The sequence below is a fragment of the Amyelois transitella genome, chromosome 13 (genome assembly GCF_032362555.1).
Source record: "Amyelois transitella isolate CPQ chromosome 13, ilAmyTran1.1, whole genome shotgun sequence".
In the NCBI taxonomy this organism is placed as follows: Eukaryota; Metazoa; Arthropoda; class Insecta; order Lepidoptera; family Pyralidae; genus Amyelois; species Amyelois transitella.
The window spans coordinates 11108774-11128982 of NC_083516.1; the positions used below are offsets into that span (position 1 = coordinate 11108774).

At 35.4% G+C, this 20209-nt stretch overlaps 2 protein-coding genes across 2 annotated transcripts; both read right to left on the reverse strand.

The window, feature by feature from the left end:
• Positions 1 to 1097: 1097 nt before the first annotated feature.
• LOC106140227 (putative inorganic phosphate cotransporter) lies at positions 1098 to 12068 on the reverse strand. Its single transcript, XM_013341789.2, has 11 exons — positions 11912 to 12068; positions 10841 to 10965; positions 8710 to 8889; positions 8034 to 8172; positions 7279 to 7496; positions 6584 to 6733; positions 5565 to 5697; positions 4971 to 5092; positions 4260 to 4379; positions 3461 to 3593; positions 1098 to 1190 (listed from the first exon to the last, which is right to left on the reverse strand). The coding sequence occupies exons 1-11, from the start codon at positions 11952 to 11954 to the stop codon at positions 1156 to 1158; spliced, it is 1398 nt and encodes a 465-aa protein (XP_013197243.2). The 5' UTR covers positions 11955 to 12068; the 3' UTR covers positions 1098 to 1155.
• Positions 12069 to 13453: 1385 nt separating this feature from the next.
• LOC106140224 (putative inorganic phosphate cotransporter) lies at positions 13454 to 19307 on the reverse strand. Its single transcript, XM_013341786.2, has 10 exons — positions 19073 to 19307; positions 18430 to 18674; positions 17612 to 17797; positions 17064 to 17202; positions 16510 to 16727; positions 16041 to 16193; positions 15071 to 15203; positions 14860 to 14981; positions 14215 to 14334; positions 13454 to 13859 (listed from the first exon to the last, which is right to left on the reverse strand). Exons 1-10 carry the CDS (start codon positions 19143 to 19145, stop codon positions 13686 to 13688), a joined length of 1563 nt encoding a protein of 520 aa, XP_013197240.2. The 5' UTR covers positions 19146 to 19307; the 3' UTR covers positions 13454 to 13685.
• Positions 19308 to 20209: the final 902 nt, after the last annotated feature.

A 20209-nucleotide genomic window follows, 5' to 3' on the forward strand; every position in this document is an offset into this window, starting at 1 on the left:
AATTTAAAATATAAATAAAATAAGGATAATCCCAATATTTGGATACTAATAATATTATTACAAATTATACGAGTTTCAAGAGTTTCATAACCAATTTTCGGAGTAATACATACATACATATAATCACGTCATCACAGAGCCTACAGTCTTGTAAAGACTGATAGGCCACGTTCAGCTATTTGGCTTTAGTGACAGGTTGCTAGCCCATCGCCTAAAAGTATAATCCCAAGTTTATAAGCCTACCCCTTTCGGAGTAAAGTAATGCTTTTTTTGAGTCTTTACATATAACGAGTACTTAAATTTCAAAAATGTCAATAATTTTCACATCAACCTGTAAACTCACTTCAAAAGTATGAGTCTTGATACCTAGGGACAGCTGTCAAACACGTGTATTGTATCTCATTCGGTTGTATTTTTTATTCGATATAGGTACCTAAGTACTAGATAGTTTATCTTTTTGTCATTTGAGTTGAGCAAACTGATACACAGAGCAGTAACTGAATAGTTTAGTAGAGAGTTAATAGTAGTTAGAGAGAGAATAGTAGTAAAAAGTTGATAGCGTTGTGGTTAGAGTAGCCACCGGCCATAAACCGTTTAGCTAGAAAATAGTAAATTAAGAAAACTTCAACTGTTTCATCTCTTATATTTTCATAATTTTACTTGAATATAGATAACTAGTTACATGTTATGTGCCGTGTGGTTCCCGGCGTTAATACAGAATGAAACCACTCCATCTCTTTGCCATGGTTGTCGTAAAAGGCGACTAAGGGATAGGCCGAAGATAAGAATCCTGGGTTTGTAAAACCCAGGATTCTTTTTTTTAGGCGATGGGCTAGCAACCTGTGGACAACCGTTATCACTAAGGGGTATGAAAAATAGATGTTGGCCGATTCTCAGACCTACTTAATATGCTCACAAAATTTAATGAGAATCGGTCAAGCCGTTTCGGTGGAGTACGGGAATGAACATTGTGACACGAGAATTTTATATATAAGAAGATAGTTCTCTTATGATGTCGTTTACTTGCCAGAGTGTGTATGAAAAATTATTTACAAGGGAATTTAATCTAGGAAATTAAAACGCATTTGTGAAAAATATACCTATTTAATTGAAACTTAAATTATCTAATTCAGTGCACAAGTGAGCTTTGCCGTTTTATGTGATGTGCGACTCCCCGTCTTGATGTAATTCTGAAAAAGGATAAAAATAACGTTAGGTGTATATTAGAAAATACAAAACTGGCGCAGTGCTTGAGAATTTTATGATATCCCGAAGTAATATAGGCTCCTTTTATCTGGCAATTTCCACGTTAACGGGAATATGAGAATTGAATTTTAACGTAAGCAGTGCTACAAATCAGAGCTAATATTTTATAAAAGCCATGATTGGCATACATATATACATATGGTCACATCTATATCCCTTGTGAGACAGTGTAGTGTAGCAATTAAATGTATTCTATACTTCTATACTCATTATTTCACCTGAGCCAGATGAGGATGAAACTTCTTCGTCTTGTGCTGCTTGGATTGCGTCTTTCAGCGAGTTGAAGTTCCTGGCTGCGATTATTGTGCTCAACCTACGATTTCGCAAGCCGTCGGCAAATCTTTTTATCGCAATTTTTTCATTTAATGGCTTTAAAATTTCATATTTATTCGAATTTCCTTCGGCTTGGGATATCGTTAGGTCATCCTGGCAGGGTCGCCATATACGGGATGTATTAGGAGGAGAATTAATACAAAGAAAGCTGAATAAAGACTGATCATTTATTGATGATTATTAAGATTAAATAGAGTTAAAATGAGGTTACACGTGTGGTACAATATAATGAGTATAGAAGTATAGAATACATTTAATTGCTACACTACAACAGAGCCAACAGTCTTGAAAAGACTGATAGGCCACGCTCAGCTAGTTAGTAGCTAGTTATTCAAATAGTGACAGGTTGCTAGCCCATCGCCTTAAAAAAAGAATCCCAAGTTTGTAAGCCTATCTCTTAGTCGCCTTTTACGCCATCCACGGGAAAGAGATGGAGTGGTCCTATTCTTTTTTGTACTGGTGTCGGGAACCACACGGCAAAACCATGATTGACATTTGCATAAACGTTTATTTACATGTTCGAACATTTCGGGAGGAATTTTTGAAGTTGTTAACTCTAAAGTAAGACTTTAGAGTCTACCTTTAACATGTTGAAGAAAAATTATTTTTATTATATTTTTATGATAGCATTAACAAATGTAATTAAAATACATATTTTTCCATTAGTAACTATTATAAAAATGAACATCAAAACATAATTAATCTCTCGTTTATTTTAGTGTTTATCATCTATCGTAATTTATAACCTCCGGTAAAAATGAGGGTATTATAAAATATTATGCATATTTATACCTATGTCAATCAAAGGAGGTAAACGAAAGGACACATTTTGGTAAACTTTTTTGAATCAACGTCCTTATTTGGCGAATTGGGAAACATTTATTATTAATTTTATCTGAATACTACAACTTATTTTTCGGGCAAAATTTTTGAATATTAACCAAGATATTTGTTTACCATAACAATTTTCCATTTTTAAGACTAAGTAGTCATAGTTCCCGTATGGGTTAGGTACCTGCAAAGGGTTGCATTCAGATGGGAGTCCATGTAAAAACCTTACTTATTCAATTTAAGATCGGGGTTTTCATGAGCTCATCTTCAAATGGATGAGGACTTAACCGGGACCATCGCCAGATGAATATATAACATATATACTTTTATTTACTTATATTTATATAAAAGATCAAAAGGGATCAGCTTACAAACTTAGGATTCTTCTTTTAAGCGATGGGCTAGCAACCTGTCACTATTTCAATCTCAATTCTATCACTAAGCCAAACAGCTGAACTTGGCCTTTCAGTCTTTTCAAGATTGTTGGATCTGTCTACCACGCAAGGGATATAGACGTGATGATATGTACATACATATCATCACGTCTATATCCCTTGCGTGGTATACATATATACATATATATGTTGAAAGATTAAAAACCGTTTTAACGAAAGGAATTTATAAGGCAGTTCTGACTGTAAAAGTGGGACAGTGCCGGCCTCGTCAAACTTGCCAAGACCAAATTTCGAATTACTTGAAAAAGGGAGATGTTGGGAGTACCTGTAATCGTCGAATATTCATGAAAAGAATCATGAGTGTGGAGGAAGCGGGAGAGGTCTGTAAGGATCGTAGCAAGTGTAAATCCATAGTCTCTGCCTACCCCAAAGGGAAATAGGCGTAATGTTTTGTATGTATGTACAACCATTTACAAAAATTAGCACTGTTGGTTATCAGGAATAGTAGTTGAATGTGTATTTTGTTTTGAGTGAGAATTCTGAGAACTTTTTGTAACAAGTTGAATGTGAATTTGCTTTGCAATTTCTCGTGGTACAATGAAGATTTATTGTATGATTGAACTACGGATATTTACCTTTCTCATTCCTTTCCTTTGGCTCATTCCACGGTTGTCTCTCACTGCTCCCGAAGATAACGAATATGGTGTTAAAGACGACGTACACAGCTGACGACAGATAAAACACGTTCTGCCAGTCGGTCGCGTTCGTCTGAACATAAACACCGTTAAATTTAACAGCTCGGTTAAATCGACTGTGACACAGTTTTGTCACGATCGGTCTTGTGTTGTTTTTTATTTATTATTAGCTGTGCCCGCGATTTCGTCCGCGTGGAATAGTTATTTTGGGCATTATTGAAGCCCTCAAGGATGAATAATTTTCCCCGTTTTTTTTTTCAAATTTTCCATTATTTCTTTGCTTCTTATAGTTGCAACGTGATGTTATATAGCCTAAAGCCTTCCGATTAATGGTCTATTCAACGCAAAAATAATTTTTCAATTCGAACCAGTAGTTCCTGAGATTAGCGCGTTTAAACAAACAAACTCTTCAGCTTTATGATCCCAAACGTATGGAAGAATATTTATGACAAATCAGCAAGCAGTATGGTTCCCAGCACCAATAAAAAGAAGAAAAGAAATGGACCACTCCATTGCGTTCCCATGGATGTCGTAAAAGGCAACTGAAAAAGGCTATAAACTTGGGATTCCTCATTTAGGCGATGGTCTAGCAACATGTCAGTGTTTGAATCTCAATTCTATCATTGAGCCGAGCAGCTGAGCGTGGCCTATCAATATTTTCAAGACTGTTGACTCTGCCTACTCTGCAAGGGATATTCCTTTCCATTTACCATGTTCCAATAAAAGAAATAGACTTTACCTCATCCTTGACGATCACTCCAGCGACCAAAGGCGCGATGATACCGACGATGTTGGCGAAGAAGTTGGTGATACCCATCAGAGTGCTGGCAAAATTTGGTGCCATGTCAATGTGGACCAACTGTGAACGAGTGGTATTCAGTTAGTGCTGGGTGGTTCCCGACGCTTAAGAATCACAACACTTTTAGGACCACTCTATTTCGTTCCCGTAGATGTCGTAGAAGGCGATTACGGAAAGGATAATAAACTTGAGATTCATCTTGTAGACGATGGGCTAACGACATGTCAGTATTTGAATCTCAATTCATTTTGGGCTTTGACTTTTTTGAGTCTGTTGGCTATATCAACTTCCTTAGGGATAACATACGTATAATCAAATTTTGCGGGGTAGTCAAAGCCAACAGTCTCGAAAATACTAATGACCATGTTCAGCTGTTTGGCTTAATGCTAGAATGGCGACATGTCGCTAGCCCATCGTCTACAAGAAGAAGTTTATAAATATCCATTTGTCGCCTTAAACGACATCTATGGGAAAGTGATGGGGTGGTCCAATTCTTTTTCTATTGGTGCCGGGAACTACAGCGCCAAAAGGATAAAACTATAAGGGATAAAGACGATTATATGTATGTATATATGTTAAAAATGCTAATTCCTTTAAAAGTTCATGAAATATAACTATTTTACGCTACCTGAATCACAAAAATAAACTTACCAAATAGCCAGCGTAATGTCCGGAGTTCAACACCATGGTTAGCGTTAGAAGTGAAACAGCGACTGTAGCGTTGGCTGGTGCATAGGTCAGAACCACTAATACGATAGCAGGACCATACATGCCTGCAATTTATAAATGACATATCTTAAATCAGCTCTTTATCACACTGACAAAATCCAAAATCGTGATTATAGAATTTTTGCCTGTAGGTCATAAAAACTTAAATATAACCCCTCTAAGAGGTAATTCTGTCAGTGAACTTTTATGGCGAACTAAGTCGCGGGCAACGACTAGTACTAAAAACTATAATGAGGAATACGACAAGAGAGATTTACCTCTAGCAACGGGGATCTGAGATATACGAGTAGCACAGATATTGCTTCCATCATGAGAAGTTGATATGGCAATTATTTTAGTTGTTGCAAGTATCACTTAGAAATAAGATCATCCTCCTGGTTTACTCTATGAGTGGATAGCTGATTAAATATAAATAACAATAATCTTTAACTTTCCTGCCTGAAGCCATTGTAACGGCAATTGTTAGAACCTGTGTCTTTTCAATACATTTTGCGTCAGAAAAAACAAAAGACTCACCAATAGAGTTGCCTATTTTCCTTGACGCAGTAATGCTGAGCCATTTCTTCCTCAGAACGTAGTCAGACAACTGACCGACGAGGAAGCTCACGAGGAACATGGCGAAATACGGAGTGGCTGACATAAGACCATTCTGAAAATACATTACAATCAAGTTGTACTTATAATAAATGATATCACAAGCGACATACAAGGCCAGACTTGTAATAGAAGTATTCTTTATTCTTTCTACTGGCGATAATTCCAGCTACATCCTTACCTGCCTAAAGAAGAGACCAGGGTTTTTTTTTTGACCTGGATTGGGTAAGTCAGATTTTCACCTGTAAAGGTTGCAGAGATCAGACAGGACAGGACAGGCGATGGAGAGATAGCCTTATAAACTTGGAATTCTTATTTTAGACGATGTGCTAGCAACCTGTTACTACTTGAATCTCATTTCTATCATTAAGCCATACAGCTGAACATGGCCTATTAGTCTTACCAAGACTGTTGGCTCTGTCTACCCCGCAAGGGATATAGACGTGACCATATGTATGTATGTATGTATGTGTATATAAGACAGGAGTTGCTTTGTATAAATGACCTACCTTACTCATTGGCCACTAATCCTCCTCTTCAAAATGATGAGAAAGTAACTGGGATTAACGTTTAGAAATAAAAACAAATCCTAATATAACTGAATAGAAACCGTCGCGTTGCATTTTACTATTTTTAAATACGCGCATGTATCATACCCTTATTTTATTCCGGACGTTTCGAATCATGTTACAATGATCCGCGGTCATCGAGCTACTGAAAACCAAGAGGCTTCTACTGTACTGCTCCGACTGCGCGGCAGAATGTTCTTCTACTGCCAAGTTGTTAACACGCTAACTACAATACACACTAACAGGTCCGTATTCCGCAGCGCAGCCATATTACGCCGCATTTTAACCAACTTAGCAGCATGAGGTTGCGTTTTTGTAACATGATTCGATTCATCCCTTCAAATTAAAACTCGTGCATGAAAAAATACTTACAGACTTGATGTCAACGCCCAAGGCGTTGCTCATGTACGAAGGTGTCTCGGTCATGAGAGTCCAGAATCCCCAGTTCTGACCGCAGTGTGCTATGATAAGGGATATAAAAGGCACCGACGTAGCTATAGCCTTCCAAGGAGTCTTAAGTTTCTGAAAATTATGGTAAGATAGGTAATTAAATTGCAGTTATACAAAAAGACAGATTTTTTGGGTTGATAAAACTACCAAAGTTTAAGGGTATCAACTGGCCATTACTTTTCATTCCCGAAAGTAAAAAGATTTTTTGGAATACTTTACATACATACATACTTACATATGGTCACGTCTATATTCCTTGTGGGGTAGACAGAGCCATCAGTCTTGAAAAGACTGTCGGCCACGTTCAGCTGTTTGGCTTAATGATAGAATTGAGATCTAAATAGAGACAGGTTGCTAGCCCATCGCCTAAAAAAAGAATCTGAAGTTAGTAAGCCTATCCCTTAGTCGCCCTTTACGACATCCATGGGAAAGAGATGGAGTGGTCCTATTCTTTTTTGTATTGGTGCCGGAAACCACGCGGACTTACCTTATTGGTAATATAAACAACCATTGATAGGACGGTCTTTTTTATAATCATAGTAAACACCACGCCTTGTGTCGGTCCCAAAACGAATACTACTGAACCGAACTTAAAAACCAATATGTATTTCACCAACCTTTTGCTCCCCAACATGGCCCAACGAATGTTCTATATACATCTTCTCTTCCGAGCTGATGATCTTCGAAGTTTGCGGAGAATTAGATCCGAGGAAGGCATAGACCACCGTCCATATGGCGCTGAGGACTCCGATGATGTAGAATATGAACGGCCAGCCCCAGTACTCGGAGATGTAACCGGCTGCGAGAAGCTGTAAGGCTGTGCCTAGCTGGCTTCCTGGAATGAATTGAAATCCATATAAAACACGTTAAGATGACCAAAACAGACGAGTCTCCATGACAATATTGATGAATGTGGACGAAGCAAAAGTAAAATGCAATTTTCTAAATACTACAGATATTAAACGCACACTTATAGTATCTTTATTTTACTGTATCGTCTTGCATCATGTTACACTGATCCCTGATGACTGACTACAGTAGCATACAGGGAAGCACTAAGAGAAGAATTTTAAATATTTCATATGGCCTAATAGAAAAGTCAGAAAATTGGTAAACCTATCCCAGCAGCAGCTGCAACACATTACCTTGCTGGTTCGCTTGCTCAACATGGTAGCATTAAAATCACCACACAAAATTCAACACAAACATAGCCATTTGGTAATAAATCTTTTATTCAAAATGCAGTGTAATAAATTTAACACATTTTGTATACCGAGGCATGTCAACGTGTCATCACATGATTCCACCAGGATTATAAACCTATTCTGTTGTCATTAAAATATTTCCGAATTAAAGCTTCAATTATACAAACCTGCATATACAAAGGTGCCCAATCGACTTTTCTCTTCCAATGGCACCCACTTTCCGATGAGATTGTGTGTGCAGGGGAAGAGAAACCCTTGGGAGACACCTTGCACCACTCGACAGGCACATACATATTGCCAGCCACCCTGGAAACAAATGCAAAATATCTGCAGAGGAACAATATTATGAAATCGTCTTAAAATTTCATATACAAAGATGAATAAAAAGAAGCACATTAATCAGGTGTCATTTACTTGGGATCCGATTGGATTTCTGGAAAATTACATCTTTACCTAACCCAGCCAACAATTATTATTGATCTTCTCTTCTTTTAATTTTTGACAATAACGCTGTAGCATAGTATGCTGAGATCGTGGCAAGTGGAAAGAGGTAGTCGCTGCCTACCCCTCCGGGAAAGAGGCGTGATTTTATGTATGTATGTATGTACGCTGTAGCAAAAGGCATGTGTCAGGCTCGATCGCCACCAAAGAGATGATCTTCTGCCAGTCTTTTTGAAGTACCGCCGCTTATACGATGTTAAGTCGGATGTTTTATTTATGGTTCAACCATGTTCCCATGCGTGATTTAGAATATTCGCTACTATTAACTGAAGGCGTAGCATACTTTACTGTTATTGGATGAAAGCGTGTGACGTAGAGATGTCTTCTTTGGTAACTTCTTACATAGTACGCAGCAAGAGGCAGCAACAACGACGCCACAGCATTGATCCCCAGGGATAGCATCAGCAGGATTTTGCTCCCGAACCTCGCAGCCAGCTCTCCCCCGGGAATCTGCAGCACGACGTACCCCCAGAAGAAGGAGGAGAGTATGACGCTCTGGATCTGCAGACTCCAATCGAAGGACTGTAATGTGGAATTTTGACTTTTTAATTTCATTCTGACGCATCTGATATACAAGAAGACCAGAGCGTCGATGGTCAAATCGGCAAGGAGCCCCGTTAAATTGCGTATGCGCAGAAGGTCACATTATTACTTTCATAAACCGCTAAATAAAAGTGTCGGTAGTCTAACGGTAAAATTGAGTCTCTTAAATATTAATATACTAGCTTTTACCCGAAGGTACTCCTGTACGAATTAAGTACACCCTTAAAAAAGCGACGAATTTAGCGACACCTACAAAAAGCTATGAATTTAGTGTCACTTACAAACTAATTAAGCACCACATTAAACACATCCTTTTGAATTACTCTATTAAAAAACTACATCAAAACTCATTGTATAGTTTTACAGATCTAAACATACATACATAGGGACAGGCACGGGAAGCGACTTTGCTTTATACTAGTGATTGTATATTTCATCCCAAAGCGCTTTGGTAGTACGCGAAAAATATAGAATTTTTGACAAAATTGTTTTTATTATGAATTGATTCTAAGTATGTAAAATATTAGTTACATGCTACATTTAGTATGCCCGAATTAAGTGAAAATAAAAAGAGGAGACATAAGTAATAGTACTCTTCATATGTTTCTCTCTTACTTACATCATTTGCCTTTGTGCATAAAAATATTATCCTGATAAATATCATCAATTTTGTCAATAATATTGTTGATTGATGATTGACAATGATTATATCAGTTTTCTGTCGGTAACTTCAGTAAACATATACTGATAAATTGATTATGCACCGAAAAAATACGTATGACATCAGTTATTTTCTTTGATACAAATTGTGATGATCCGATATTTATAACAATTTACTTTTATCAGTTTCCTGCACAGGTACATAATCATATTTTGTTCGGAAGTATTGGGTTTCCATCACTGGGCCGTCCGGCTGACTGTAGTTATTGAGTTTTTTGGCTATCGGTGTTATCTACCCCGTAAAGAATAACGACGTGATAATTACTAAATATATAAATTTCGTAAAATGTAATACCTAGCTATAATTATATGTACCTATCGCAATTAATGTTTAAAAAATATATGTACCGGTAGAGTGCCGTGTGGTTCCGGCACCAATAAAAAAAAGAATAGGACCACTCCATCTCGTTCCAATGGATGTCGAAAAAGGCGACTAAGGGATAGACTTATAAATTTGGGATTCTTCTTTTAGGCGATGGGCTAGCAACCTGTCACTATTTGAATCTCAATTCCATCATAAAGCCAAACAGCTGAACGTGGCCTATCAGTCTTTTCAAGACTATTGGCTCTGTCACCCCGCAAGGGATATGGACGTGATTATGTGTGTGTGTGTGTGTACCGGTAGAGTCGTATGACTTTGACCTAATATTCGACAACATTTATATTTTTGTATCATATTTCCGACGGTTTCAATTATATGTTTATATAAATAATTTAGACACATCACTATATAGGAATATAAGGAAGCTGTATATAAAAATATAAGTTACGTATATAGTTGTCATACACATATTTTTTGTCAAACTTTGGGCCAAAGTTTTACTTAGAACCGGGTGACATTAGCCCGCTCCTTTTTTTGTCCAGTAAAATTGTATGCTCTTGAATATAATTCAATTTTTGTCTTTTTCATTATGGGTCAATACTCGTTAACCCCAGTGTTTTTTTTTTATAACGTAATTCAGAAAGTCCTCATTGGGGCCTTGGTCCAATATAAATGCTTCTTGATTGGTGTGGAATACATCAACTATTCAATCACCGATATTCTCAAAGCCCTACTTAAAAATTTGGATAAAAAAGTGTATGGTAAGGATTCTTCGTTATTCTGTAATAAAAAATTCTGCGTCAGCATTATGAGGAATAATTTCTCATAATTGTTACCAGAGCAAAATACTTTAATAAAAATTAGTATAACAATAAAATGAGGCCTTACATTTTCACTGTTGTCATCGGTCATGGAAACTATAGCCATGCTCATGTTCACTCGCATACTGTACGAGATGAGCATGGCCAGAAACAGCATCAAAGCCTGAAGGTGCCTTACTCCCAGCAAAGCCTCTGTAAAAAAATCATTACAATAAATGTAAAGGTAATGCTTACATAAATAAATATAAACGGGACAGATTACACAGATTGAGTTAGCCTCGAAGTAAGTTCAAGACTTGTGTTACAAGATACTAACTTAACGATACTATATTTTATAATAAATACTTATAAAGATAAACCTCTAAGAGCCAAGCCAATCAGAGAAAATTCGTTTCTCATTTTGCCCTGGCTGAGATTTAACCCGGGACCTACTGTGTCACAGGCAAGTGAACTACCGCTGCGCCACAGGGGCAGTTAGATGGTTTGGTACTGTGGAGAGAATGCATGAAAGCAGATTGACAAACATAATCTTACAAGGAGAGTGCGAAAGGCCTAGAAACGAACCATTATCAAAACGGGATTATCCTGGAAAAGATCAGGTCAAGAATACACTAATCCGACAAGCGTGTATGGAGAGAGTTATGAATATAAGCTTACGATGTAAATGAAGGGATTGTGGCAGGTGGAAATAAGACTCTTGTCCTGATCTTAACTAGGACGATCCCGTTTTAACTAAGGTACATTTGCCATTTGCATTTCTCATTCCTACTCTCTCTCCAGGAAAAAGGTGTAATTTGAAGTTTATATAAAAAGGACATCAGACAGTAGGTGAATTTAAAATACAACTGCTGCTTGAGGGAAAGTACAATAACGTTATGTTGTTAACGTGTACTAAAGAATTCAACTAGACGAGAGTGTATCAAAAAACATCGAAGCAGTTTGGTCATTTTATGATTAGTTTCAGAAAATTTTACTGAAAATGAGATAAAAACATCATTAACTTTATGATGAGAGATACAGTCCTGACCATATTGGTCTTAATATTTCAAATAATGTGGACCCCAAGCCTGGAAGCATTATAGTCTAGGGTGCAACTGGGAATGCGCAAAGATGAAAGTCATTTCAAATTTGTACTTACTTGGCTTTTTTCCAACTTCATCACTTTTCGATGCAGAACTCATTATTATCGTTCTAAACTATAATCATAACACACTGTCCAGACGTTCAGTCGTTTATGTTGTCACGAAGAGGTGTGTTCCTCAGACATTTATCCACTTTTGGATAATATATCAATACTTCTACTTTACAAATCTTAACTTTGTCAATCTTATCATCTTCAGTTTTATCTCAAGTAGTTTCTATATAAACACATCTGGGAAAATCATCAACTCTTTAGCCATGATCGCCATTTTATGTGAGATAATATTGATAATTTAGTGGGCATTCAAAGTTATCTGGTAGGTACATCTGAATCTGTGGTCCAGCGGTCAAGGACAAAAACGGCAGGCTTAAAATTATGCGAGAAACTAAGCGAAATTTGTTTACAGTCTTCTCAGTTAATTGCAGGTTTTAAAGCCTGACATTACTTGAAGAAAATTATGGTTCCGTCCTTCGCAAACTAAACCTATTTTTAACTTCGATAATAACCAGTTTCCATTAATTATATATGTAACAAGCAAGGATTTTGTTTAAAAATACACAAATCAGTCACAGAAACACACATTAAAATATTTAACTAAATGTAAAACAACACAATATGTTTCGTTTAAGGCTCTTGTTTTTAAATAAACTACAAAAAGTGGTTTTACTAAATTTGCAGACTATCCTGCCACTTCAGTAAGCTAGTGCGGTATAACGAGTAGAAGACAATAAAAATCATAATTACAATAGCCTTTCTAACTCTTATTAAGGAAATTTTTTTTCCATTGTTCTGTAACAACGTTTATAAGAAAATTGTTTAATATTTGTAGAGGTTGCAATTAGATTCAATGATATACATTTTTGTACTTTTGTAAAAGAAGATAAATAAATACAGAGGACTATGATTTTTTTGAGAAACGATTTGATCGCCTAATGTGCATCTCATTAAATGTAAAAGCTAGATTTAATTATCAATTCTATCATTATGCTAAACGTGGCCTCTTTCAGCAGCTTTCGTGGCAGTCTTTTCAAGATCAAGAGCTCTGTCTACCCCGAAAGGGATATAGACGTGACTCTAGATATGTATCTGAAAGCTTTCAGTATAGTGTATATGCATAGAATTCAAGGTTTAAAACTTTTCAAAGCATTATCTCTGCTGGATTTACGCATTAGTAACAAAACATAGCAACATTCGGGTTATTGATATCTTTTTAATCTCATGCGCAGACGAGTACAAGTGAACTGTGACCAATCTCTACGAGAAAAATCTTATCAGAGATCTTTGACAAAGTGTACGTATAAAATGTCGTACCTAAAGATAATTATGAATTTTTGATACTTTAGGATATAGATACACTTTTAATAGAAAACTTTCACTAGGGTCTGATTTCGCAATCAGGGGGTCTGAAAAATTGTTGAGGGATATTGTAGCGTTTGTAATAAATGTCTGCATCAAAGAAGAGTTGGAAGGCTACTCATACCCTTTTTTGTGGCTAGCATTAGAATATAGTTTTATGTAAGAAGAGGTTATTAAAAGACATTTATAAAAATCATGGAACAATTTATATATTATATTTTCTATGGCTTATGCTTATGTAGATACATTATAATCACAAATTCATCTCATACGCATTACATCTTGACTCAAGTAAGCCGTTCAATATAACGTGTATAATTTCCACCAAATTTAAACTCATTTATTCACTTATAATCAACATTATCCAGTCGAATTCGTCATTTAAAAAAGCTCTAAAATCTAACTGAATTCCATCTTAATCCTTTTGTTCTTTCTTCATCATAGCATCAGCTTCTTCATTATCCTTTGCAGATTCAGGCTCGTTCCAATCAGCGAGTTCTGAAGTACCGAGTAGAAGGTAGACAGCGTTTGTGAAGAAGTACAAGCCACTGGATACGAAGAACACCCATCTCCACAAGTAAACGCTTGTCTGAAAAAGATTATATAAAAAAATTGTCAGACGTTTTTGATAGACTTATTATGTTCGAGATAAATACTAAGAAGTACTCGATTATTCAAGAAAACAACAAAATATAGTTACTTTGAATAACAGTTAGACTTAGAAAATTTGTTTTAATTCCTTTGTTTGTATAAAATAGCAATATAATTTATTCCTGATCAAGGATAGAAATTAGCAATACCATATTTTTCCTAGATACCAACTTACACAATATAGCTCTCGTTTTAAGAGTCGAATATTGTTACATACCTAATTATTAAGAACTATTTGATTTTCAGTTAAATATAATCAACTTTTCATTCATTTATAATTAGTAGATACTTACAACATCGGTTAAGATAATCCCAGCTACGATTGGAGCCAACACGCCGACGCCGTTGGACGAGAAGTTGCTGAGACTCATCATGGTCCCGGCGAAGTTAGGAGAGATGTCGATGTGGTTCACCTGGAAGTGTTCTTTTATCTTCATTATATTTTTCTAGTTTTTATATATATATCTTGGTTTTTATATAAAATATATAAAAGAGGACACTGAATGACTGATTGACTGACAAAACAATGCACGAAATTAGGTATTTAGTTTTTTTACGCCTACGCGTGACTTAAAGAGACTTAAAGATCCAAAATTCACTGGCTTTTTCATTTTGCGCAGGTGAAGCCGGGCTTAATCTAGGGCTTCATCTGAGTATGAATGGGAGCGATGGTAAGGAAATATCTAGAATAACGTGATGAAATCGGGGCCGTTCTACCAAAAGGTTTGACCAGGTCAGGAGTAACATAATATGCCGCCTTGCAAGCATAATAAGAGTGATGAATGTAGATTGTGGATGGAGTCAAAAAAGCATGCAGGGATGGTGTCAAATGGGAAGATGTTGTCTCTATCTGCCCCTTGGAACATGGGTGCGATTATGTGTATTTGTATTTAGATGACGTTGTTCTTAATTGAGTTTACCTATATAATGATTCTTACCAAAAATCCATAATGAGATGCAATGTTCAGTCCACACATAATGACCATGATAGTTTCCACTACGTAGATATTCTTGGGTGCAAACGCCAAAATAATAAGACCTACTGACGAGCTAATAGAACCTGAAAAAGAATTTATTATCGTAATAGCAATATCTTTTTGAAAAAATCTTAGGCATCTTTAACCTGTTTATGGTTATTTGTAATCTTACCAATAGATTGAGCGAGCTTCCTCGCCAACGTGACTCCGATGTACTTCTTCACGATAAGCATGTCAAACAGCCAGCTGAAGAAGAAGTTCATGATGAACATCATGAGAAATGGAAGGGCGCTCAACATGCCATTCTGAAAGTTTATAATATAAGTTATTAGTTTATTATATGTTAAAACAATTAAATCATCAATCACCTAATAGGTATATTTTTATCTTTATAGATTGACACAGAATGACAAATTGGCTGACCAGAGATTTAGAAAATCATTATTCTGGTATCAGACCCGGTTGCGTACTGATCTCTCTGGTGAGATCAATGATTTGTAATTAATAGATATATTTTAAGTTTTATAATTTTTAATCCAAAATATTTTTGTATCTAAAAATATATAAAAATATATTATTAGTTTACTAGAAAAAGTGAACTTATCTCATTGACGAAAAATAAATATACGTATTCAGTACATAAACGTCATAACAACTACGAGTACATACTCTGCAAATAATATTTTAATCTTTATTACTAACGTTACGTTGCTTCCACTGATGGAAAACATTATCATAACATAACACTGACATATTACTATCTACATACGTCCAATATGAACTGTGAAGTTACGACTCAATTACTTGGCCATGAGTAATTCAAATTGTTTATCGTTAACCCGTCTTATTAAAATTAAAATTAAAAATGTGTGGTATACATTTGTACACCTTTAAAGACTTAAGAATGAAATACATGTTTAGCGATTTAAAAAACCACGTAATATTCGTATTACCCATAAACATGTACAAATTACATCATCCTCTTTTTTTTAAATTAAAACCTTTTCTATTTGCGAAATAACCTTCCGCCTTTTTCAGAGCTCTCCCTCCAGACTGAAATATGTACACTAGTAACGTTAAGAAATATATCTAACTTTATATCAAAACTCCCATTTTTCATTGTGTAACTGGTCAATACACACCGCTTTAATGTTCACCCCCATGACCTTATCCATGTAGGCTGGGACCTCGGAATACAAGGTCAGCTGACCCCACGTGTTCCCGATGTGAGCTACCACGATGGCGTACAGTCCTCGGTGGCGGAGGAGGCGACTCCAAGGAACTTTGAGATGTTTCTGAAATCATTTTAAAACATCTTTTGCTAACAAAAAATACAACTATCAAATGTCTCGTATAAGTAAAAATAATATTTTTGTCGAATCCTGAATGAAACTACTTTGGTAGATTTAGATATTATTTGTGCAAGAGAGAAATTATATACCGAAAAAGAAGTATAGTTTTTTTTTTATATATTAATGAATTCAAAATCTGAATAAGACTTAATCAATAATATAAAGGCTTACTACGTTATAATACTAATGTAATTTATTACGTGCAAATATAAACTTTAAATATATCAAGAGAAACGTCAAAACTTAATACAATACTGACGGTTACACCTTTCTGCCTCAACGCCTCTTCAATGTATCTTCTTTCTGCTGCCGAAATTTTCTTATGCTGCGCCGGACTGTCCGCGCAGAAGAACCAGATGATAGCTCCACAAATCCCGGCCAGGGTTCCATAAAATCGGAACACTCCTGGCCAGCCCACAGGTGACGCAGCTATGAAGCCTGTCAGTGGTAGACCAAGGACTGGACCTAATGCTTGAGCTGTAATTAATACTGTTAATTATGAACATGAAACGTTGAAACATACAATGATGATTGTATGTTATGCTTGGGAACATAAATCTATGTCGTCGACTGAGGATTCAACCAGGTATTTTTCAGACAATGATGTCAGAGTAAATATTGAATTAATATATTTTAAAAGTTATTAAAGACATTTAGGTTTTGTCAATGATTTCCACGAAAATTGTTTGTAATCTTCTATTTTTTTTTCCAGCCTTTGCCTGTTCTTTTGTTACTTAATCATTAAAATGGATTTATAAAGTGTTTTGAATCATCATGTACGGAATTTGCAATGATTATATAATATTTATGTACCTCCATATATCATGCCACTTAATCTTCCTCTTTCTTCCAGAGTTGTCCATTTCCCCAAGAAAGTGTGGGTTGATGGCATTAGACATGCTTGTGATAGGCCTAATATCATTCGAAACGCAGCTGCAGTTATCCAGCCGCCCTTAGAACAAACGCATAATAACACTAAAGTTGCTTAAACACTTTTTATTATAACGATTCCAACTATTTACGTTACTCTTAAAATTAAGATAAATCTCTATATTTGGGTTCAACGCAACAAATTAAAAAAATGGAAAAAAGTGTATAAATTAATGTTACAACATGACTTTTACCAGGACGTCGCTTTCAACAATTTTAACACGTAGCCTAGCAAGTACAAAATTTTGTACACAACACAGGAAAAAAAATTCAAAAGTCTTCTGTTAAATTTTCAAATTTCGAAAAAAATATCGTATTCTAAGTTAGATGGATGGATGGATGAGACGAAAAATATGAACTATTATATTGTGCCTAATCCTTCGGGAAAGTGGCGTGTATGTATCTATGTTTTTGAAAACAGAAATACTAACATAGAAAGTAACAGTAGGAAACAGGACAGACGCCGCACAGTTGATGAACATGGCCCCAGCTATCAACCTTCTGGACCCAAACCTGTGAGCCAGCTGGCCGGCGGGAATCTGGAGCAACATGTAGCCGAAGAAGAAAGCTGAGATGACCATATCTTGAACCTTTTTGCTCCAGTCGAATTGAGGATACTGAAAGATATATACATACATAAATATAGTCACGTCTACATCCCTTGCGGGGTAGACAGAGCCAACAGTCTTGAAAAGACTGAAATCGTTTAAATTGAGATTCAAATAGTGACAGGTTGCTAGTCCATTGAAAATAAGGAATCCCATGTTTGTAAGCCTATCTCTTAATCGCCTTTTACGACATCCATGGGAATGAGATGGAGTGGTCCTATACTTTTTTGTATTGGCGCCGGGAACCACACGGCATACTGAAATTTCTAAAAGGTAATCAAAAATATTTGGTCAATATAATTACGGAACATGGATCTGATCTGAAACGATAAAAATGGATTTACTACGAATTTTCAATTTCTAAATTCATATGAATTATTTAACAAAATGTTAAATTTACTATTAGATAGTAAATAGATTTTTTCGTTATAAGGATTATTTTTCTACTTCTGTTATTTGAGCCATAGAGTTATAAAAGGTTTAGAATTTCTTGCCGGTGAACTTTTCAGCAAGCAACTAGAAGTCATCTACAACAACTTTTGCGTTAAATTATTGGGTTTTTGGTATCATACCTTGCCGTTTTGGCTGAACATAAAAACTTTGTCAAATATTTTGATATTGGAGAAAAAAATAACTCTTACCGGAGGAGTAAGCATCAGTGCATTAAAAAATCCATTAGCTACATAATCAGTTCCTCTCACATTCAGTCCATCTCCAGTTTCATTTGCAATGGTACTGTTATTTATATTATTTCGTATATCTAAAACAGGGTTGGTTTCAACCATACCGACTAGAGCCACTCCCATACATGCTCGTAAACTGTAAGCAGTTGTTAGTGTTACCATCAGCATCACACATTGTCTATGGCGGACACCCCAACCTGAAACTGATGACAAAATTCACGTTTAAAATGTCAATAGATAGGGATTTAAATTGAACGATGACATAAATTTTATTTCGGATATTTGAAAAACAATTATCTTTTTATCAAGAGACGAAGAAGATTTTGAAGTACCTCTTAATTATGAATGAAACTTTAGAATAATATATTATATTATTAACTTTAATATACTAAATTCATTTTAAACGACCCACTATAACATTAATTATCAATTAGTGTTTAGGAATCGCTTTAGTCGATATTTAACTTAACATGTTACGTATATGACATGGTATTCGTATTACTTCCTTGCTCTTAAATCATAGTAGTTATTATCGAAATATCAATCACGTTGACAGTCAAATTTATGTGGCAGTAATGACCATTTATAAAGATTCACTTACCTTTAAAATCCTCATCAAAATTACTTTTAGCATTATCATCTCCAGGTTTTTCATTTGCACTAAACTTAGACATAATTACACGTATTGAATTCCTGTCACCACAGAGCTCCTCTATAATAATGACACTTCTCAAACTATTAGATCACTGGACAATCTTATCATACTTTAAATAGACTTTATTGTAATTTCTTCTTATTATATCTAAATCAATATTGTCTTTGTGTTTAAGTTCAAGAACAACGCAATTTGCTAAGTCACATTCGTACACGAACACACACGTCATATTGACAGTATATTATGTCTTTATTTATCCCTTATGGGTAAAACAGAGCCAACGGGCACAAGACATTATTATTATTATCAAATCATACATACATAAAATCACGTCTTTTTCCCGGAGGGATAGGCAAGTGGAAAGATATAGTCTCTGCCTTCCCCTCCGGGAAAGAGGCGTTTACGGCAAATTTGACTCTACCGTAATACCGTTTTTTATACGGCGAATTTCCTACCGTATAAAAAACGGTATTAAAACCTTAAAAAAGTGGCGCAAAATAAATTTTGCTGCTCATTAGTGAAGTAGCTACCATCAAGACAATATATTTTCAGTTTTCATTCAATAAATTTCTTCTACTCTTGTTAATTGCTCCTACATGCGGATGGATGGATGCCAGATGAAATCCGCTGCAGAAACTTTTCTATTATAATATTTTTAGGCGTTTTATAATAAGAGTCGTATAAGTCAATATTTATCACAAAAAAAATCATCAATAATAAATACCTTACTAAAGTAAGGGATTCCAATTTTACCGTTATTGAAGAAAACAATAAAGGTTCTACATATATTAATAAAAACTAACACAGTAGTGTTATTAGTGTGTTGTGTCCCGGGAAAGAGATTTTTATAGTACGATATGTATCTAACACTTAGATTTGTCCATTCATTGTTTAGAGTACTTTTTGATTTTTAAATTAGATGACAAACCTGTATTTTATACGGAATGGAAACGGACCTCTTTTAAGATTTGTAAATTATCGTGACGTCACTTTGAATACTGAATTATAAAAATACTTAAATTGATACATTATAAAAGAGGACATTTATTGATTGATTGACAATTCACCATCCCTAGGAATTTA